Consider the following 23,888-nt stretch of genomic DNA (forward strand, 5'->3'; position numbering starts at 1 on the left):
TGGTACCAGAATACTTGTAAACACCTGTCTGAAAGTATGTGGGGATTTGCTCCCCTTCCTTCCCATGCCTTTACTTTTTCAAACAAGGCTGAGGGAGCTGCATCTCTTTAGTTTGGAGAAGAGGAGACTGAGGGGTGACCTCATTAATGTTTATGAATATATGAAGGGTGAGTGTCTCGAGGATGACAGGCTCTTCTCAGTGACAACCAATGGTAAGACAAGGGGTAATAGATGCAAACTGGAACACAAGAGGTTCCACTTAAATATGAGAAGAAACTTCACAGTGAGGGTGACAGGGCACTAGAACAGGCTGCCCAGGGAGGTTGTGGAGTCTCCTACTCTGGAGACATTCAAAACCCGCCTGGACACATTCCTGTGTAGCCTCATCTAAGTGTTCCTGCTCCGGCAGGAGAATTGAACTAGATTATCTTTTGAGGTCCCTTCCAATCTCTAACATTGATAGAAGCAAATTTAACTCTAGAGTGTAAAAGGTGCAGTTTCCTCTCTACACCGCTGGGGGATGCTGGTAAAATTCTGCAGGAAAGCTAGCCAGAGTGCGCTGCTGTGGGAGGAGAGTGGCAAGAGGTACAAAAAGGGATCGCTGATTTTTGTATATAATTATGGTAGCAAGTGTTTTCTGACTAGATTTTTTTTTTCATAATTAAAAATGGGAGAAGAAAAATAATCACGTACAAGAGGTTGCTAGAATGGATTTAATTACAAAGCAATTTTATTAGGTCATCTTTTGAAATTAAAAGAAATCTGAATACAGGATTTGCGATACAGTAAGTAGCGTCTCTCTCAGGGGCCTTATTTCAATTTAAAATGCCATTAAACTGACTAGTGGCACATAAAAGTTAGTGTCATAAAATAAAAATTATGATAGAGCTAATTAATTACATAATTATACCAGGGCTATCATTCAGCTTGTTAGCTTGATACGATAGGCCAGCATTACCTGGAGTATTCAGTGTAATAAATGTATGTGTCCATTCACTAGATTCCTCATTACTTTGGGATAAAATTGCAACCTGTGCAAATATTCCATTATAATAGGAAATTACTGGAGTATGTATTGTACTCTAAGCACTAGTAGATAAAGAGACACAGTATATTTGCTTTTCTGCTTAAAAGCAGCCAGGGAAGATTTGTTTTATTCTGAAAAGGAGCAAATAGTTCTAAATTAATCTTTGTGAGAAGGACTTTCCTGTTTATTGAATTCCATGCTTAGTGTCTGATACCTGATCACGTTCAAATGGAAACAGAAGAAAATGGCATTATGTTGAATAAATAGATAATCATAAAGGGTTTAACTGTTCTATTCTCTGTTACTCAGGAACTGAGTAAGATTTTAGATAAGAAGAGGGAGTATTTAATGATCTGAGCAGGGATTTGAAGGCCAGAGGCTCTTAAATTCACATCCAGTGTTTAATACTGTTCTGCCTCCTTTGGTAGAGTTGAGTGAGTCACTCTTAAGACCACGCTTTTCAAAAATAATTTCTGACATTTGCTTGTCTGTGTTGACCCTGTTCTTCCAAGGCAGCACCTTTGAAAGTCAATTAGTGCTAGTGGAGTGAGATGGAGACCTCATTGAAAAATCAAACACAATTTGGCTTAAGGGACATACCTGGAGTTAAAAACTTTGTTTCTGCTGTTACCTCGCTGTTTCTAAAAGTTAACTAAGTCTATTTATTTTTCTAGAGTACTGGGAGGATTAATGAGCTAAAATTAACAAAGTGCTTGGAAAATGGAAGTTTTCAGCACTGAGTCACATGGTGACACCCTGCTTGGTGACAACCACCAGGCAAAAGCAAAATCGCTGGCTTCATATAAATTGGGTGGTAATAGTTTGTCCACATACGTTTCGTAACTCCTTAGCGTAACTCTGATGAATGCATTTTCCTACGTATTCTGCTGCATTGAGGATACCCAGTTACACATTGTGGCAAACTTTGGCAACCTTTACTGTACAGAAGGGAAGTGATTGACTTTCTCCAAAGCCACTAACTCTGCCACTTGTAATTCACAGAGAATTTTCTGGGAGAGTGATTCATTTTGTCCAAGTGGTTGCTATATCCCTGTAGCTGTATTTTGGACCTGCTGTGGTCATATAATTTGGTTTCCCACATGACAATGCTATGTGCTGGCTGCCTAGCCACTTGGCTAGTAATAAGCTTATCCTGGAAAAGAAATGAGATTAAATGCTTTTAAAAAATGCACTCAGAAATGTGCAAAAACAAATAACAGAGCCACTAAATTTGCTCCAACCACCAGTGCTAAGGAAATTTAACAAATATTTGTGCAGAATTAAAAAAAAATGAGAGAATTGGACTGGAATTCTTACAACTGTGGAGGAAAAAATGCCTCATTTTAAGATGACATGGATATCTGAGGAATAAACATCAGAGAAGGCAGGATTCAAAACTGCGTATTTAGTGCAACCCCATGTGGGTTAATGGTATATCTATAGAGTGCTGAGGCAGGAGGCAGAAGCATTAGTAAGTGTGAAAACCCGCCGCAGTATGAGAGTTGCTGTCAGAGTTGGGCAATATTTTTTCCCCCCCCCCAGCAAGTGAGCTTTTGCCAAAAAAGCTGTCATTTCTGGTTAGCTGACACTGTTGAAATCAACCCTAATTTGTAAATAGATCTTTGTGATTAAAATTAAAAAAAAAAAAAAAAAAAAAAGTGTAGTGGCAGTTTGGATATGCTTTAACAAGTTTCCATGAAGAAACGTTTTCATCTGGAAGGGTTATAGAGCTAAATGCAAAAGAAACCATTAAAAAAAAAAAAAGACATACTCTTTTTTCACTCCCTGTTGTACTCCTCACCTTTGGGGTAGAGCGCTTACCTTTTGTGTGGGGTCTGGGTTCCTGTCTGGCCCATCTTTCTAGAGATGTGGTCTCAAGAACAGTGAAGAAGGCTGGGGTGCTGCTGACAAGGAGGAGGCTCGCTCCTCCTCTTCCTCTCCTGCATCACCTTAGCCCTCCCTTCCAGCCCCACAGCACTCATTCCATCCTATGCTGGCAGTAGCACTTGCTGGAGCCCTTGATTAAGCTAATTAAGGAGAAAACTTTCTTTCCCCCCATCCCCTGCAAACTCAGTAAGTTGAACCAGCGGGTGCAGAGGTCTGCAAAGGGCCAGAGCCAGGTAAGCGGGAGGAGGAGGAGCGGGGAGCAGGCAGGTGCCAGGGGAGCTGGTTGCAAGGAGAGTTACTGTCAGAGGCAGCAAGATCTCTTTCAGCCAAACTTCCCGCAGAGCACCTCTCTGGCCATTTTGGAGTGTGGGTTTTGCCCTCTGCTTTCCTACCTCTCACACTGATCCCTGGGCAGCAGTGTAGTCTGGGACATGCCTGGTTGAGTCACTCCTGATGAAGCTATTTCACATTGTATAAAGCATGGCTGGAGTCAAGGAGAGAATCAGGCTTCATGCTGTTTGATGAGTAGATGGGACGTGTGCTGGAGAGGAGCAATGACATTTCAGCTCCTGATCTGCTAAACATTGAGATACTTTTGCAAAATGTAACTGCTTCAGGAGGAGGATCAGTGGTTTGAACTGTCATGTGGGAAGTGGCTCTTCTGTTTCCCAAGACATGAGCGGCTTCTGATTTTAATCTTGGTAAGCATGCACAGAAGCAAAGCACATCAGTTGGCCAGAAGTTTAACTTTGATATGACTAAATTATTTTTTAAAATGTGGTCATAATAATAATTGGTTTGGACTAAATTCTCAGGTACTTTCTGTTTCAAATAGACTTTGCTAGATAGTTTAGATGCCTCTGTAAGGCGTAATTGCAACTCACAGCTTCTCCAGAAAACTTTGTTCCATTCAACTTTGTCAGATACCACCAAGTTGAGGGAGGAAAAGGCAGACAGAGGTTGACTGCAGCCAGCTGGCTACCTGCATGTTGCTGTGCATGCCTCTCCAGGTAGCACTCCCTGCATCCTCTTCCAGCCCCAGCCCAGCCTGAATATATCAGAAAGACTGGTTTGTCCTCTTCAGAAAAGAGATTCAATTATGAGGACATGAAACCAAGGTGGTCTGTAGCCTCCAGAAGCTGGGAGCTGTGCCTGGAGCACTGGCTCAGACTGCTCTGCTTGTTGCTGTTTGCCCAGAGTTTTTAAAGTATTTTGTAAGAACCTTTTAATGTAATGTTCAAAGCATTTTTTAAACAAATGTAAAAATAAACTTAACTGAAAAACATTTCTAAAATAAGTTTTTTGTGTGTTGTAAGGCAACCTACTAGAAAAGCAGTGCCTCTTTTTAACATAGACACGTTATCTATGCATCATGACTGCTTATCTGCCTGAAGATCAATGACTCTGTCAGGTTTTCTTTCATTTTTTTATTCATTACCCAATTTGCTTCAGCAGGAAGCCATGTAGATGTGATAGAACACACAGTGGCTGTTCTCATCAAAGCAAGCTCAGGGGTGAGGAGTGTGTTTACAGCAGTCTTGGACAGCCATGGCACGTTGATTCACTCCAGCTGTTTGTGCTGTTAACGCAAACGTCCCTTTCCTGCACTCTTCTGAATCCCTGGCAAAAGCCCAGGTCTGGCCTGTGATCATACCTGAGACTGTAGCAGTGTAGAGGTTAATGTGGAGAAAGCATTTTCTTCTTCAGAAGCTGGATCCATAGAAGCAGTAGTTACCTACCGCATGTTTTGCAATACAGAGTGTTTCCCAAGAGCGGTGGTTTAATGAGCTCTTGCTGGCACTTGACAAACTGTCCTGTTGGCTTCCTGCTAGATGCGTATACTGCAAATTAAAAGATTGTTTATGCTATTAAATGGGACAGCCTTAAATGCTCTTCGTTGTGCTTTTCTATTGAAAGAGCATTCTGTTCTGCTTTCCTAAATCCTGCTATGATTTAATTCCTGTGACGTTAGTGGGCCAAATTGTTTTTGACTGGTGTAAACTCCATTAAACCCTGTGGAACTGCACCTTGTAGCTCAGTGACAATATGTAGACATAAAACATGACATGTCCTGTCCTACTGAATCCTGTGGAGTGACAATATGGACAGCAAGGGTAATTATTAATTGTGATAGAGACATTCACATATAGACCAGTGCCTTAGGCATAATTTAAAACACATCAAACAGCAGATGCTTTGTGTCTCACAGAGGTAAGGTAGGTTGAGTAATTATAAAAACTGTCTAAGCTAGCCACAAATTCTTGCTAAACTACTAAGTAATTTGTTTTTCCCCCCTTTTTGCTTTCCGATTTCATTACTTTTATGCCTATAAATCTGAGCTGGAGGAAAAAATGTACCAGTAGGTGGAATACTTAGTAGCTGGGCAGGGCCAGCTTCATATACTTTCCCTCTGCAAATAACCTCTGAGAATGGCCGAAGCTGTCCCGTGTAAGCAACCTCGCAGCAGCAGCAGCAGAAATAAGGAGAAGAGCCGCTGACAGCACCCCTGCATGTCCAGCAGCCCCAGCCTAGCAAACCTAATGGTAGCTGTGGGCTGCAGCCTTTGCTAATGAAGGATGATGGCCACCCAACACAGGCTCTGCTCTGTCTTCCTGCTCCGTGTTGCAGTCACACATCTTCAGTCTTTGAACTGGAGTAGAAGGGTGATGCACTAGCTACAGCTAACACTGGCCTCTAGTGTTTATTACACACTTAGAAAATGAACGTATTTAGGTAACAATTTGAGAAGCCAGTGTGAAGTGTTAAGCTTAAAACTGAAAAGCCTGAACAGTTTTCTGACTGGCAGATACTTGGGCAGAGAAAGTTTAGGAAGTTAAATAACCATATAAAAACATATCATTGACGTGCACAGGCTAATCAGGCATTGCTACAGAAGTGTAGGCAACTATTTCCTATTATGTTGCTAATTTGTATCTCCTATTGATTACTGAATTAGCAAATGAGTCAAATTGCTTTGCTTCATGACGAACAGTTATCCAACAAAGGAACTCACAAGGGATCTAAAGGACTCTGCTTCAGCTTCAAAATGGATGTTTCTGCAGATATTTAGAAAAAAAAGAAAAGAGCATAAAGCAGCCCACAGAAAGTCGCACTTGCAGAAGTAGGTGGCTGACTGGAGCTATGCCACTGTTCAGCATGTGGCCCAACATGTCTTAAGCAAGCTGTACGACAGAAGAATATTTGGGTGAACATACTGCCTTTTCTGAACATGAAAATGTGGAGTGTTTAAAGAAGATGCATCACTTTCTTCACTAGAGGGTGAGAACAATGGAGAGAGACTTGTCCTGCTTGAGCATGTCAGACCCAAACGAGGAAGATGAGTTTCTCTTTGTCTAGGCAGCATCAGATCTGCAAAAAGAAGTGGCCTGGTTGCATTGTCCTTCAGGAAGCATGTAGAGCACCTTCTGATGTTTCATAATTTGCTCTCTGAAGCCAAAACATATGAATGAGAGGGGCCATGAAGGGAATCTTCTTGTCTGGCCTGTAATTGCGTGTCTTGTTTGGTAACAATTAGTCTTGTTAGTGACAGGCATCTATTAATTCTATGTTTAGGAACCCTATCTAGGAAGACTGGTGTTATGACAACCGTATGCTAATTTTCTTTCCAGATTTAACATCTTGAATGAATTCCTGAATGAAATTTTCAGGTACACCAAAGAGTCAGTTGCTACAGCCTTGAAGCTGAGAACTTACCTTCCCGCCAGTGCCAAAATAGGTTACAAAATGCCTAAGCCAACAATAAGTGAAAAATCCACAATATCTTGCAGAGATTAAAACATTTCAGAATTATCAGAATCCAGTGCATTTTATTTGTTTCTCTAACATGTTTAGTTTTCATTTTCGAGAAACTGAAGTTGTTTGTATTAGTAGACTCAAGTCATGTTAATTTAGCAATGAGAATTTGAACTAGTTAGTATCTGAAGTTAGGTCAAAGTTTTTCAGAAGAACTTGAAAATTTCCTAGGCAGAAAGAAGAAGGGGTTTTCGAATTGCTAATTAAATTAGTATTTCACTATCTTTTCAGCTGCTGGTTAAAGCAGCATGAAAGCTGTAAACCACTGTACAGTTACTAACCACAGTTACTGCTCACAAATTTTTTTGAATTTACTCCAGCATTGGCGTGTGAATGCTTAAGTAGTAATACTTACCTGTGAGTACCACCTGTGGGGAAACAACTGAACTGCCACTGTGCGATAGTTAAAAACTTACATAAATTCCAATTAAAATTACTGAATTGAGCTAACATGAACACTCCAATAATTCCCGAAAACTTAATTGCAGATTAATAAGAATCTGCACTTAGGGTCCATAGTACCTCAGTTGTTTGTCCAGATTCATAGAGAACCCCAATGAAGGTAAAAGCTGAATCAAATTGCTTTGGCTTTCAGCTTGAAATGGTGGAGGATTTTATGTCTTTCAATGGATATTTCTCATCTGTGGCTGCAACTTACCTGCCTTCTCTTAAATCTGTTTCCTTAGTGCAGAAGCTACCTGGAGACAGCTTTTGGGCTAGATAAAGCAAAACCTTTGTAAGTGAAGGAAAACAAAAGATTTACTCTCTCCTTTTCATTAGGAGGTGATATCCAGGCGCTTTTGGGGAAGCAGGACTTCAATATGTGTAGTGATTACTCTGGAAGACAAATGTTGTAAATAATGGATGCCTCCCCCTCCACCTCCTTTTTCTTAGCTTTTGTTGCTGAGCAGACATCATATGATACGGAACATCCCTTTGGTCAGTTTGGGTCAGCTGTTCTGGCTGTGTTTCCTCCAAAGATCTTGCCCACCCCAGCCTACTGGTGAGGTGATGGGGGGAGAATGCTGGAGAGACAGCCCTGATGCTGTTGGAGCACTGCTCAGTGGCAGCCAAACCACTGGTGTGTTATCAGCACCTTTCTAGCTACCAATACAAAGCACAGCACTATGAGGGCCGCTATGAGGAAAATTAACTCAATCCCAGCTAGACCCAGTGCACCTTCCTACCTAGATTTATCCACACACCTCACCTTCTAGACCCTTCTCACCTTTTTCTTTTTTTTATTTTTTTAAGCAATTTTTGCAGTGCAAACAGCTGTTGTGGGACAATTAATGAATCTTTTGCAGGAGTTTGTCTTCTGCTCCCAGAACTCTCTTGCTTTTCTCCTCCCTGACCACAGTTATTGTGCTCTTTGAAACTTAGACAAAAATTTAAAGGGATTCAGAGATTGCATGGGTTCTGTCCTGGATGCCAGCCACTGAGGGCCCCTTCCATGCTGATCCCAGGGGATAACATGAGAACTGAAGGGTCTGATCCTCACATGAGCAAGACATACAAATTATTCATAACTGAACTAGTGAACCCAGAACCCTTCATATCTCTCTGATGAAACTTGGATGCCTTCTTTAACAAAGATTGTGGGAATGTCTCTTGAAAGTCATTCTATAAATTCCTTCAGATCAACTGTTACTTTTTGAAAGATATTTCTTGAAGTCTTTAAGAAAGGAAAAGGATACAGAAGAAAACTCTTACATACCTATTTTTTAATTTTATTGCAAAATAATAAATATACTGTTTAAAACCTGAAATATATTTAGTTGTATCGGACCAAAAGAAATAAGCACATACATGCTACCTGCCAGGCTGAACCGTTTAATTGAAGTTATGAGAACTAGTCTCCAAGGGAGCATTTTTAGAGTTCACCACACTGAGCCTTCTCTTCTCCAGGAAATGCTGGAATGCTTTGCCTACCACTCCCTGTTTTTCAGTGTGTCTGAAGGCATTAAGACCACCAAAGCTTTGTACCTTTCTGAGAGTTGGCTCAGACTTTAGTATTATTGGCACCAGGGACTTTTGGAAATATTTGTTATCTTCTCTTGGAAGCTTACTTTTCTCTTGATAGTAACATTGGCTGGAAGAATATGGGAACTGCAAGCTTATCACAAGTAACTGATCAGCCTGGAGAATTCACACAACAATTAAAAATGCGGCTTTCCATACACCTGGCTTAACCTTATTACCCAAATGTAATATCTCATTTCCATCTAATCCATGCAGCTGTGTTATGGAAACTCTCTGTAATAGGGAGAGGGAGAATACATTATGAAGATTGACCGTGTTTTGTTTTATCGGCAGTTTCTAGATAATTTGGGAATTAGGGAAAATATTGAAGACATTCTTTCCTAGTGGATAGATGGGACCTCCTATAATTTCTTATAATTATGGTCATTATTTTCAAGCTAAAATTCATATTAGTATTCTCAGAAATAAGTTGATGCCCACTTTATTGCTGTTTTGCCACATCTATCTGAAGTCACTGGACAATACCAGTGTTTAAAAATGCTGTCAATTACTCTGATCAGAGATCTGGGTATCTGTCTTTTCAGATGAGACCAAGCCCATCATAATTGCTTGAAGCTCTGTGTGTGTTGCCCTATCTGAAATATCTAACTATTACAGATTAAAAACTGCAGCAGAGGACAGGAAATGAGAACACCATTTCCCTGTCAAGTTCCAGAGAACTACAAACAAGAGAAGGATCAGTTTGCAGCAGAGTAACCACTGGAGTTAATAATGAACATCTGAGCTGGAATCAGGAAGTGGCCAGATGGCAGGACAACCACTGGGGCTTCTTCACCAGTGTGCACTTGTGATACAAGCATTCTCTTAGTCACAAACACTCTTGGCCAGAATCTTTACACACCAGCACTAATGAAACTTGAATTATTTACCACAGAATCACAGAATGGTTGGGGTTGGAAGGGACCTCTGGAGATCATTTAGTCCAACCCACCTGCTAAAGCAGGTTCACCTAGAGCAGATTGCACATTAATGCATACAGGTGGGTTTTGAATGTCTCCACAGAAGGAGACTCCACAATCTCTCTGTGCAACCTGTTCCAGTGCTCTGTCACCCTCAAAGTAAAGAAGTTTTTCCTCATATTCAGATGGAGCCTTCTAGGGTGCAGTCTGTGCCCATCGTCCCCATCCTGTTGTTGGGCACCACTGGAAAGAATCTGGTCCCATCCTGTTGACACCTACCCTTGAGATATTTATAAGCATAAAAAAGGTCTGCTCTCAGCCGCCTTTTTCCAGGCTCAACAGACCCAGCTCTCTCAGTCTTTCCTCAAAAGAAAGATGCTTCAGACCCCTGATGATCTTTGTAGCTCTCGAATTTATTGCACTCTACTAAACAGACAGAGGCTTCTGGCCATGTGTTTGCATGTGCAGCTGTATTTAGGCATCTGTGTAATATTTTTGCAATGTTCGTGACAGAGGAACTTAGGATGGGAAGTAATTTCCAGTCTTAGTGGGTCCAGTTCTCTGCTAGTCAAGGAATTCAACAACCCTATTAAATTTATCATATTCCATTTTAAAATATGATAGACTGTTAGCATCCTTTGCAAAGCCTCTTGGAGAAATTCGTTCATGTAATGGTTGAAAGCCAGTCTTCTAATTGCCAGCATAGACATATTCCTGGACAATGATACAACTGATCAGTATCTGTCAGCCTTGACCATTGCTTAAGTAGCTCTAGCTCGCAACTACATGTTGTTCACCCGTTCTTCACACTTCACAGTTTTCTTCCTTTCATTTTTCCAATGAATGAGCCACAGCTTATAGAAGGGTTTGTTCTTACTGGCCCCTGAAACTTTGTTTTATGTGATTTCATTCTGGGACTGTGACTGTCTTCAAGGTCATCCGGCATCTCCTTTATAGTAGTCCAGTTATGTTCTTAATTAAGCTGTGTATTAACTTTGCATAGTTAGATAATTTAATCAGAGTACTTGCTATTGTACTTTCTTTGCTGAGACAAATAATGCAAATATCAAGTAAAATTGGTCCCCAAACCCACCTTGGACAAAATCTACCGTTAGCCTCTTGCAGGCCTAGAAGTTAATTCAGACCAAGCTATTGTTATCTTACCTGCTAGCCAGTTCTGCCTTGTTCTAATTCCTATTATTTTCATTTTAGCTGATAAATTCGCTTGGGATATTACAAAGGTGTTTTTTTAAAAGAAGCTTCCAGAAGGTTGAATTTATCCTACGTTCTTTGTCCTTAAATTAATCTTTTATCAAAGGCAGATGTCAGATTAGTTTGCCACAATCTGTTTACCCATATGATATGTACATAACTTTTCATTTATCTCCACATTTTAAATTTTTCTTTCCTTGAATTGAGTGTGAAAGCCTTGGATTACTATGTAGGTCACAGAACTATCATTTCCTACATTAGATTCCTCAACATTCCCATTCCTTCTTTGAACATAGCTATTGCATGTTGTTCACCAGCTGTGTAACATCATCCCAGTCATCAGTCGAATGATTTATTTAAGTCCTTGCTCTTGAGTTTCAATTTAATATGCCAGGTTTTAAATGTTGTGAGCTAAAGCAAGTTTCTTTCGCTGCCGTGTTGCATGAATGCAACTCTGTTTGCACCCACCTCCGACATGGTCATTTTGTAGTCATTGATTGCTGTCCTGCCTCACTCTTTCCTGTTGAGGACAGACAGATTTCAGCCTGGGTCAGTTGCATCCTGTGGGACTAGTTTTACCATGAGCTTTAGAGTCTGAATCTATTTGCTGTAGTGAGTGTTTTGTGATGTGGTAAACGGATCAGGTGTAGTTGGGAATACCAGGAAAGACTCACAGCTACTAGGTGTCAATCTTACCTTAGCTGAGCCGGACCCAGGCTCAGTTTCCTCACCTGAATCTGACACAGCAGGAGACTTCATCTCTCTCTCCTACATCACAGATAAATGTCCTGGTGTCAAGCTATTTTTTTTCACTCTGTGGGGTCTCTTTTCAGCATTTTGGCAAAAATAAAATTACATAATGTAAAAGGACATGATTTTATTGTGATACCAAACAAACTGATTTTTCAGTCTCAGAAATGTTGCAGAATGGAAACCCGATTTTCTATATTCGTGCAGTCACCAGATTTTTACCGAGATCAGGACTGCCTGTGCCCTGGTTCAGCAGGACTGCTAATAAATGATGGAAAGTGGCTTGGTGATCACTTCTGCCAGCTCCCTCAGAACCCTTGGATGTATCCTATCCACCCCCATTGACTCATGTGTGTCTAAGTGGTGTGGTGGGTCACCAACCATTTCCCCTTGAATTATTGGGGCTTCATTCTGCTGCCTGTCCCTCTCTTCTGGCTTAAGGGGCTGGGTGCCTGGAGAAGAACTGGTCTTGCTATTAAAGACTGAGGCTTAGAGGCAATTAAGTACCTAGAGCTGAAAATGATGCCCTGCAGTGGTTTTAGTTTGTCTTGGGGTGAGAGACTGGGTATATTTTATTTTGCTGTGTTGTCTTATCGTGTAGAGCTAGAAGGAATTTTTTGTTCAATTTATCATTGTCAATAGAGTGGTAGGTGGAAACACACCCTCTTGCTGTAGTTTGAAAAATAGGGTGGTTACACCACCTACATAGTGCTTGACATTTGATAGCACTTGACACCTTGTGATGATTATTTGGCATTTTTTGAAACTGGTGAGAAAACTGTAAAACAGAACAAGTTTTGAAGTTTTATGAAAAAAAAGATTTATAAAAGAAACAGGATCTTCAGTTCCTACGTTCCCCTCATGGTAATTTTGCCTTTCCAGTGAGTGGCTAAAGTGGTAAGTGCGGCACTGGCTAGAAACTAATTAAGGATTCTTCATTAATTAAAAAACAACAACAAAAAAAGAGATAAGCGACATTTGCATTTGTTGATGGCTTATTATGGTAAATGAATTGCCGGATGGTCGATGTTGATGTTTTCCGGTTGGTTTCCTTTGGTTTCTTGGCTGGGATTGTAGCACAGATTATTATTGTCTCACACATCTGCTAGGGGATGTGTTTCCATTGTACATCACCACTCACAAACATGTGAATTACTTCCATATTGACCACTCGTACGTGTATCACGGCAGCAACGTGGGAAGAGACATTCCTGTAGGCGTACTGAGCTCTCGGATACGCTTTATGTGTTTGTTTTTCTCACTGACTGTCCCATCTGTGTGCTCTGTGCTCACTTTTAATTGAATGATGAGTAGGGAGGAGCATGACTTAGGAGTATGCTTTCTTTCAGTTTTTAGCTGTTACATCGTAATTTCTCTTGAATGTGAGTCACGTATCCGCCTGTCAGTAAAATACAACATTGCAGGAGTAATGGCATTCTTCTTTGGTGAAGCTGTTGGTAGCTGAAGGTGCTGAGCAGGTTCTTAGTACTTGGTTATTCACTGCTAGAAACAAAGCAGAATTTTGTTGTGCATTACGTATGATGTAGTTAAGCTTTTCACATAAGGTGTTTTCCCCCTGTGCTTTTCTGGGAATTTTAGCATTTTTCTGAGGCTGCTACTCTTCTTGTTTGCAACAAGCTGACTTTGTATTTTAGTGCCTGGAGATACTCCTGTTTGCTAGATCAGAAGCATCTGCTTGAGAGGTTCCTATCCTTCCCGGGTGGAAGTGATTTACATTTCGACTCCCCATGCATGAGTGTGTGTGTGTGTATGTAAACAAGACAGAGAGGTGTGCTGCAATAGAGGAAAATTATCTTAAAAGATTTAAACCAAGTTTTGTTTAACCCAATATTATCAGTCCCTTTTTCTTCCAGACAGGTTTATCTCAAGTATGTCAATAGAATAAATCTAATGTACTACTGTAATCGAGCTGTATATACAAAATTAGTCATGGCATACTCACCATTACTATGCTGGAAAGTCTCTCAAGCAGTGTTTCTGTCACAGTAGTCCATAGTTTCTTTCACTAGTCAGTAATGTAATAGTAGTAAGTTAAGTAATATTAGAGGGAGTTTTTTTAAAAAACAATAACATTAGTTAAAAAAATAAATTGCCAGGAAGTGCTGATTTGACCTCGATATGGATGAGTTTTAGGAATGGATATCTTCTTGCATACTTTTCTGTGCTCGTTCTCAGCAGAGATACAGAATGTTATATACTGGAACAATTTCATACGCACACAGCTGGAACATTTGTCTTAATTGTGCACATACTGGCCTTAGTTTTATGCTAGTTTTGCCTTAAAGGATAGTGATTACCCAGCCTGAAAGATAACAGTTTTACATTACTACTTTTGAACATCTTTGTTAATGTGAATCCTGTTGTAGAGCTAAATCAAAATATGAATGTTTAAAGAAAATACATTTTTGTATTGTTTGGCTTGTTACTCGCCTTCCATTTAGTGCTAGAGGTAGAGAGAATTTCAGTATTAAACTTGGTACTGTGTTTATGTCCTTAGACTTTGCATTTGAAATTACCCATTCTCTAACGTAATACTCATTGTCTTTGCCCCTTGACTTATCTTTTCTTTTAGCTATGCAGCTGATGTTGATGCTTCTGTGTTCTTTGGGAACAGTTTGAGGGTTTGTAGGAGCAGACCCAAAGAAGTGTGCTCCCACAGTAAAAGGAGGAAAGGGAGACAGGATGTGGATGCTAAGCTGATCAGCATGCCACACGTCCGTCCTTTCTTCCCTCCCCCTGTTAGTTTGGCATACAACATGCACTAGGATGTCCTTTTTCACCTTGGATCCTTTCCATGTAACTTTTTTTAGTTCTTACTATTTAAAATAGCATTTATTGTTGCTTACCCTAACTACTATCAGAAACACATTCTACCAGTAGGAAATGCTATAAAAATAGGCAAGACTACATAGACCTACCTTTTATAGTCCTAGAAACTACAAAGTAAAAACAAAGGTGAGGGCAAAGGGAGGAAAAGATAGATCATCTGGACAAAGTAATATAATATTCTGTTTGCCTATTTTGGGTATTGTTATGCTGATTTCTTCTGTTCTTCTTGTCTGCTGATTGTTTTACCTTATTTTACTCTTACATTATTGCTTTCTTTTCATCGTGTAAGTTAGTTTTACTTCCTGTTTTGTAAAGGACAAGTATGTTTAATGGCCCTTTGTAAAATCAGGGAAAGGATGTTGATTTTTTTCTCATTAGATAGCTACTGGAGATCAAACTCTAGATCATTTATTCCACGGCAACTTCTGTCTCAGATGCATGTTGTTTGGAGCTGTGGGGGAGAAGTGCGTTAAAACCCAGAAGGCGAATAAAAAGAACATAGAATATCCTTGTCTTTGCCTAACCCCCAAGAAAATGTTATTTAAAAGTCAGCTCGAGTTTTAGGAGCTGACTTAACATTTGTGTATCCACTAGTTGACGGTGGAAGTTAGCAGGCATTTATTTGTACGCATATGCAGAAGAGAGACTCAAAATTACTTCAAAAGTCCAGAAAACAGAAGAAAATTATTTAAACTCAGTGGAGGAAGAAAGATCAAAATGTAATATAATAGCTAGACAAGGCAGACTCCTTGTTAAGTTCTTAAAGAAGATGAGGGGCTGTTTGGTGGAATTGTGCAAAATACATTTTTTTTCTGTGAAGATGGTAATATCAGGAGCCAAACCTGACTCCAGGGGGAAAAGGTAAAAAAGCTTAAGGGCAGAAAAGTGATAAGACCTTGGTTCAGCAAGGATAGGAAAATGACAGAATAATCAAGTCTCTGTCATCTGGGTAGGAAGTGTCAACCTTGCTGCTAAGCTTGGTATAGGCACCTTAATAACATATGGAAAAATAAAGTATCAAGATGACATCATGCTGAGTTATTTGCATCTTTCTCTCTGGCTTTCCTGTAGAATCTGTCTGCCATGTTTTCTCTTCCTAGGGAGGCTCCCTGTGGGCTATAAGGTGCTCTTTTGGGCCTAAAATTCCAATTTCCCTCCTTGCTTCAGTCCATTTTTGTCAATTCTTGCTGAGAGGAGCTGGTCCTGCTCTGCAGAGACAGAACAACAGCAACACCCAGGTGGAGAGATACTGTTGTCCTCCATAATTTCATTATTGCTAGCACTTGTGATTTTACTGCAAGATGAGTGATATTTATTTAAATTACCGCCTCAGTTGCTGGAGTCAGTGATTAAATGAGAATCTCAGCTTTTGTTTATAAATAAATCTCCAGCATTTGTAGGTGTTGAGAAAGAGTTTGAAAATGTGGTGTGAATTATACCCTAGAGGCTTAGAGGCTGGGAAACAAAGCAGCAAATTTTTAAAAAAACCCTTCATTTTATTACTATTTAATTATCTGAGGTTGCTAAAAATCCTTTTTTTTAGTGGTTGCTTTATGATTTTCAGCTATGTGAATTGATAGTACTGCAGATCAAAAATCTCTTCTTCACTTCTAAGAGTTTTAATTAGAATTTCCATGCAAACATCTCTGCAGATTTTAAGCAGCCGATTGAGGAAACATAAAGAGAAAATTTTTATATGGATGTTCAGCATTGTTGGATAGATCTTGAGTTCACACAGAAATGTTATTGAAAGCTACAGTCTGTCAAAAAGTGGAGCAGGAGGCAGTGCCTCCTCTGTTTTTTTGCATTGAGCCAGCTACTATGTACATGGACTCCAAACTTAGTAAAATTGGTGAACTATTAGTAATAAGAAGGGTTTCTGTCTGTATTATGAATTGGGGTGCTTGTTCCAAGGCAAAATTCTCTTTTTTTCTTAAATCTTTACGGGATTCAAACTAAGGCGTGTTGAACAATAGGGTGCTCATCCAAGGAGAACTACTGAGTGCATTTAATTATCCTCACTGGTTGTCTCAGTACAGAGCGTGCTTATTATAGATAATGCTACATTCGAAAGCATGCTGTTAGCAAGAGTGTTCGGTTTATTTTGGTAGATCAAATATGAGTCTTAGATGTTCCACTGCTGTTTTGAAGGCAGAGTTTCCAGGCATAGTTGCTCCTTGCTTTGACCTCTTGTGTTTTTTTCTAAGGGGTGGGGAGGTTCACAAATTTTGTATTCCTTCCCTATAGTAATTGTACAAGACACTAGAAGTGTTTTCATATAAAAGCAAGTACTGTTCCTGGCCTATAACCCTCTAACTTATTTGTTTTCTTTTGAATGCAGATTTTAGTAATGTGCCTGATGTCACATCCAGCTTGAAAAGGAGCAGTACTGATGGCACTCTGGACCAAGCACCACACAGGGAGAAGACTGATCCACCTTTCAAGGTAAGAACATGCTTGATGTCAGATCCTTATGAACCAAAGAAATGTTATTGTGCTGTTAACACTCCACGTTTTGTGGGAAAGAATTTGACATATGGCACTGATTTCGAAAAAAACTTTGTGAATATTAGCTGTGCTGTGTTTTATTGTCTTGAGGTCACCCAGGCAGGTCAGCATCTACGATGCAGCTGCTGCATCTCCGAAAGCAGTGTGATGGGGGCAAATGGCAAACAGGCAGACTTATCAAATTCATCTTTCTGTGTTGCTTGAACCGAGTTCTGTGGAGAACAGTAAAGCTGCTACGGCTTTCTAATTGATGAAATTTGGTTCATGTTTTCTTTTTGTTGATACTTCTAGTATTAAGACTGCAGTGATTGTTGCAACACTTGTTTAACATGAATGGACTGCAGAGAGGTGCAGTGTTTGAGAGTCAGTGGTTCCCACTTTCTGATTTGGAGAACCTTCATATGTGTCTGCAGTTACTGTTTGACTTCAGCTGGAGTAATGGATGCTCAGACCTTTATCTCAGTCAGGACTTTGGAGGCTGAGGCAGGGACCCACAGAATTAGTGTTCACATTCAAATGCATTGGTCTTTGAAGAGCAATTTTTCATCCAGTTTACTTTGAGTCAGTCCAACTCAAGTGCATATTGTTTTGAAGATAGCATGGATAGTGTTTTCATGTTGGTGGCCATGATTTTACTAGGCATTGCCATTCCAACAACAGAAGTGTTTTTGTTACTTCTGTTGGTGATTTGGTTGTATCTCCAAGCACATTTGTGATAATGCTCACATGACATTCTTGCGTAACAGAAATGAAGCTAGAGTTTTTATGGTTCTGGAATATATTACTGTCTTGTGCAGGTTGGATGAAAAATTGGTAGAGATAAGGCAGAACCTGAAAACTCTGAAGACCAGAAAAGGAAAGATATATTGTGCCCCTAGCCATACATTCTGAGAGGAGCTGATCCTCTCTTACTTTTAGAATTACTTTTTAATCTGCTTCAGTCCAATATAGGTGACTTTATGCAGTTTCCCCAGAGAGCCAGGAGAGGCCTGGTGATGGTGGGTCTTTAACCCACCTCCTGCTGTACGGGGGATTCCAACAGAGATAATCTGTATCCTGTGTAACACATTGCTTAAGCTCCCCAAAAGTCTTTGCAACCGGACAAGAATAAACTGGATTTTCTTCCCCTAGGACACATTGTTCCTTTGGAAGGGCTAATGTGGATTTCTCTACTCTCCTGTTTTAGGGCTTCTGCCGTGTTTTAGGGGCAGGGATCTTTGTGGGAGTACAGTGAGTGTGACCTACAGGCTTAGGGTGCCTTGGTGGCTCCTGCACCAGCAGGCTGGTGCTGGGCCAGGTGCCTCAGGGTGCCCTGCTCACCTGGGGTAGGTGCTGCCCCTCAGGCACTGTGCACACAGGCATGACTGAGCTCCCGTCCTGCTGGAGGGAAGGAGAATCTGGGGTGTCAGCTTCACTTTAGCAGAAAAACAAAGCCAATCCTGACTGCCTGTGCCAAATATACCAGATGACAGAAAATTAGGGGGAGTTCAGGAGGATTTAAATATACAGAGACCAACTCATGTGGGCTAGTTGTTGCTCTGAACACACTAAATTGGCTCCAATGATCTGAATCGTGTGCTGCGATTAAAGCTCAAAATAAGAGGGGAAAACAGACAGGTCTGCTTCCTCCTCTCTCTCCAGCCTCAAATCTGTCACGTCTAGCAGTGTTAATGGCTTGTGCACAATTTGCTGAAGTAACTACTGGTGCCATATTGCAGTTCACTTTTTGGGTTGGCATGCAGGTCTGCTAGTTTCATTTTAAAAACTGTCTAAAGCTGTCCTAGTTTTGTAGGTACAAGGAGGGGGAAAATGGCTTGGCAATCAGAGGCAGGCTGACTTGAACTGCAGCTGTAAACGAGTCTGTGACAGCTCTACAATTTCTGCAAATGGGTTGTAATTGATTGCTGTCTTTCTGTTGGAGGATGCCTATTACTGTCAGAGCTTTTTATCTGACCCTTTTGATTTCTTCAATAGATGTAGAATTAAAAAAACCCAAACCTCACCGTAAATTTCGGTAGTGTATATTGTATGTGCTTTTTTGATTTGGTATAAAAGGAAAAAAGGAATTAAAATAATTTCTGTTTTTATAGCTGTGATTTGGGACTGCTTGCCAGATGAACAATAGCTATTGCTAATAAAGACTAGTTTGAGGAAATTGTGCAGCCTCAAAATGCGTAGCATCTGGATTTGGTGGGGTTTATTGTTTTGTTTTTTCCTTTCTTTTTCCCCCGCTTTGCCTTCTGTTTCCTGCATGTGCTAACTTGACCCACGCCTGTGGGAGAGCAGTAGCACAGACACCTCAGCATTAGGCGATGTCACAGAAGTATGGGGGAGAGATTTGTGAGCACAGCTCTGTGGAGAAGAGGTTGGTGGCGCTAAGAGGTTCTGAGCACAGCCTGGAACAACAGGCAGCTTGGGATTGCTTCAGGGGAGAGACAGCTAGAGATGCTCACTTACCAGTTGACAGCAACTGTAGATGTAATTACTTGGCTCTGAGGGAGCAGGCTGCTTTGAAGTTTGATTGATTTTTCTCCTGCAACGTGTAAGTAAATAAAAAACAGTCTTAAAGCTTTGGATTTAATAGCTGCATATCTAATTTCTAGATTTTGTGTTTCTCATTTGGAGCCTGTTTGTTTGTTTTTCACTTTTATTTTCTTCATCTCATACCAAGCTAAGGTTAAATATCATCTTAACTGAAAGTCCAGTGAGGCATTTTGTAAGTGCCTTGTAATCTCAAAGAAATAAGCCTTTTGTTGCAGGTATTCATTCAGTCATTCATTCATTTTTTGTAATCCAAGAAATGAATTAATTTAGAATAGTTGTGTGTTTGTCTTTCATCTGAGAGCTAACCGATGAATTAGAAGGGCAATATACGATTGTTTCATTCCAGAAACGGAAGCTGTTCCTTAAGTTACAGAATATGATTACAAACACATGAACATCAAGAACTATCCATTCCAGATGCTCATTAGTTTTGTCAGCTCTGTATTCTCTGGGATGCCCCATTTATGCCCTTAATACCTTTAGCTGTATTTTCTATTTTATTTAACAAGGATAGATGTTATACTTCTAACACATTCTGCTGCAGTACATTTTCAAACTGTGTTAAAATACTGTTTATGTAGCAGTGTCGTGTTGTCCTTGCAATTGTTGGTTCTGGAGTATGTAGGCGTACTGTTGACAGAAGAATAGAGGACCTCAGAAAATCTGGGGATTGAGTTTGCCTGTCAGCACAATTAGGTTTAGTTGTGTTTAATCATTTTGAGAACTAATTGTCTGTGCTCCTGGTGCTCAGTTAAATCCTAGTATGTTGACAGTTGCCAAGTATCAAGCTCTCTGTATATCTGAATAAATAAAAAATGCAGCCTTTCCTTTACCTACCCATGATTTCCAATTGCAAACTCTACTGGTTAGAAATGTTCTTTCTAGTCCATGGTTTCTTTTAAGATGAAGTTTAGTAGTCTTTTACTAACTTGCTTATCTTTACTTTGTATTTTCAATATGTTAAAAATACCCTTTTGAAAGACAAGCATAGCTAAAAGGTGAAATCTGATCATATAAGTAACTACTATTCTAAGGTCTCTCGTAAGATTGCCGTGATCTGACTTTTAGTTGTGCTGAATCTTTTGAATATCATTGGAGATAAGTATTTCTAGAATCATATTAAATTTTAACAGAAGACAGAACTTCATATGAATGCACGTGTGACAGGAGGAAGATGTATTTTCACTGTAAATATTTTACAGATTCTAAGAAAAAAACTTTGAGTAAACTGTGCAAATGTTTCACATAACTTCATTAGATTCTCAGCTGTACCTTTGAGTTCTTTAAGAAATCTAAGAAACATGGTAAAAATAGCTAGCCTAATTGCTTTGTAATCATGGTAAAAATAGTAAATGAATGCAGATCGGTTTTGTGTTGGCGTCTTCAAAAATTAACATTGCAGATGCAGAAACGGAAGTTTGTGTGATGAGAAACTTTGAATGTTGACAAGAATTTGCTTTCTAAAGAATGACCAACTGGTTAGAGTTTGTAATGCTTTTGAAGTGGTGCTATGTTTCTTTCAACAAACAAGTAAAATTGATTCTGAGAATAAGCTGGGTGTAGACACTTACAGAAATTACCTTTGCTATTGACTCTTAAACTAGTCATTCTACTCCCAGAACAGGTTATTGATCACACATCAGTATGTGTACATGAGGACAAGTCTATTCTCATCACCTCTTAATAAAAAATAATTTAAAAAATACTACACACTGCAAAGGGAGAAAACTAACTTCTGTATTTTGGGAATACCATTCTTAGTGCACTGGACAGAAATGATGGTTAAAAATCCCTGAACTCCTTTCAGTACCATGGGCTGTTTTAGATTAGCTCAGCTCATGCCTTCTCCACTTCTGTTCAACAACTTTCTGTCCATCTGGTGTGGAAATGAAGAACTCATGACAAGTCTGGTCAGCAGAGCACATAGTACCTTTGGCAAATACAAATCTGCATCTCCTGCAGGGTGGAGCATTTCCATCAAATGCTTTCAGCTATTTGTAAGGATGAGGTGCAGGTCAGTATAATGGCCCTGCTTGAAATGACCATATTTATAGATACAGAGGAAAAAAGAAAGTAGAAAAAATATGTACCTGTGTACTTCAGAAGTCTGCCTTTGGATGCTTGAGTTTTCTTTATAATGTCAAATCATCTTTTCAGTGCTTTTGAAAATTGTGTATTCTGTTTATTGTGATGGCAGTTGTGGGTAGTCCTCTGTTTGCCGGAGAGAAGCTTTTGCAAGTACAGTGAGAAGTAAATGTTTCCACAAACTCTCCATATCTGGGACCAGGGTGAGAAGTCCGGTTTTGGCCTCCCTGCATAGTCCTGCTTCTCATTTGCTGGTGTGCAAATGTGTGCCTAACTTGGATAACTTTTGAAGTTTTTCTTCCAACCCATCTTAAGTCTATGTGCAATTGGGCATCTGGTTTGCATGTTAGAGCGTGCCCAAGCAGTGTGAATGCGGAGACTGAGACTGGGTCAGAAAGCTCATCCAGCTACCACAAGAAGCTTCCCAAAACAGTACTTTCTACAGGTGCAAAATACGTCATGATTTCAGTAAGGAAATCCTTGTGTTACCTATTAGCTGATTTCACATGGCTATCTCTCTAATGAAAACCAGGAAATATTTTAAAGAATTTGCTGAGTATGTGGTTTTGACCTTTTGGATATACAGCACAGCCGTGTACTGGTGGGATGCTTGTCATTAATTGAAGAAATTAATATTTTTTCTTCAAACTGTCTGAAACTGGTTTTGAACCCCCTTCATTAGAAGCAGCACTAAAGGCATCAACTTCTCATGTAGACGAAGTAATTTAAGGTTAAAAAACCTGAGGTACAATATACATTCAGGTCTAGTTTCAAACCTGAATGAAAGAATGTGTATCCCATTGCTGGTCTGTCTGAACACTCAATTATTAAAGAAAAAATTGTGGTTTCATTTTGGGGAGAAGAAGGGGCAAGTGCGGCTGTTGCCATGGAATATTAGAGGCAAAAGCAGTTAACAGCCATTACTCATATAGTCTAATCCCAGCAGAAAATTAATACAATTGCTCAGTGTTTATGCATGGTATTTTACCTTCCAAAAGGAAGCAAGTGGATGCTAGGAATGATGTATTCCTCTGATTTGTTCCCTAGAAAACATTGTACCAGCATGTGATCTTTAGCGTGAGTGCTGTGGGTTAGTTCAAGGCACCATTATTCAAAACACACCCAAGAGCCTTCCATTGGTACCATCAGTAAATGTAACTCTATATATTTGGTTGTGGTGGATCATTTACTTATTTTAACCTGGTGAGGACACTCACTCACTCTCAGAGAGGAGATAGGAAGCATCAGTCTGAATGTGTGTATATAAGCAGTGGATGATTGTAGGTGAATGTCAGGAAATGTTTATTCTTCCCCACCAAAATTAAACAGTTGCCTAGTATGACTTTTTGGCATGAAAGTTGAAGATTTACCAAAATATACTGAATTAGAAAGAAGATTTGCAATAATATGGTGAATAAAACATAAAAACTGACAAGTACAAACTGTGTTTTGATTATATTTTGAATAGTGTGGGAATGTATATGTGTATGTTCACATGTATCTGATAGATTTCAGAGCCATATTTCTCTCCATTTCGTATTTTGTTGAGCAAAGACTGTAAAAATCAAATATCTTGGAAGGTGAATGTTATCAAATGAACATCAGTTGCGGAGCTACATTGAAAGAAAGCCAAGCAGAAATGACCAGAAGCTCAAGAGAGATCCCCCTGGGCAAAATAAGATAAGTGGAAGAAAAAACTACTGGTATGCCCATATGGCCCCAAACCTATTTCTTGCATGGAGGCAATACCAGTTAAACGATGTTCATGGTGATAGCTTCTCATTAGCTCTACTTTGCATTGCCCAGGCAGTTCCCTCTTGCACAGCATGTCATTAATTGCACGAGAGCTGCCTGCCTGAAGGTTTGCTCAGCATCCATAGGACATTAAGGATCTTTCCTTTTTCCTTTATTTTAATCTTGAGAACCTCTCTTTAGGAGTTGATGAGATCCAAAAGCTTGGGGAGTAGTCTGCAATTAACATCTTATTTTTTTTTTCCCTGTTCTTTTAAGGAAAGGGATTAACAATGTAGTACTCTCAAAATCATGTATACTCCTCCGCAATACACGTGTCATTTCCTTCCAGATGTGAGATGTATTTAGGGAGTCTAAGAGCTAACATGGGAAAATAACATGTTCCTCAGCAGTGGTTTTCCTTGATTCAGTTGTGCCTGGAGGGGACAGTTCTACGTCGAAAGTGCAACAGAAGCCTGTGGGGAGCTCTGCTAATTATTTTGCTTCCCTTGCAGACAGGCCAGCCTGTGCTGAGCCCA

The 23,888-nt window shown here is 39.9% G+C and overlaps 1 protein-coding gene across 2 annotated transcripts in view; it reads left to right on the top strand.

The window, feature by feature from the left end:
- The window catches only part of TIAM2 (TIAM Rac1 associated GEF 2), an 88,389-nt gene that overhangs the window by 41,689 nt on the left and 22,812 nt on the right, over positions 1–23,888 (top strand). The window contains exon 14 of one of the 2 annotated variants that reach the window (XM_071806439.1): positions 16,823–16,926. In XM_071806439.1, coding sequence (XP_071662540.1) covers positions 16,823–16,926 — 104 coding nt within the window. Of the gene's footprint in view, positions 1–16,822; positions 16,927–19,283; positions 19,532–23,888 lie in introns of those variants that run through there. The other variant, XM_065834589.2, reaches the window with a different exon arrangement.

The sequence above is a fragment of the Patagioenas fasciata genome, chromosome 3 (genome assembly GCF_037038585.1).
Source record: "Patagioenas fasciata isolate bPatFas1 chromosome 3, bPatFas1.hap1, whole genome shotgun sequence".
NCBI classification, from domain to species: Eukaryota; Metazoa; Chordata; class Aves; order Columbiformes; family Columbidae; genus Patagioenas; species Patagioenas fasciata.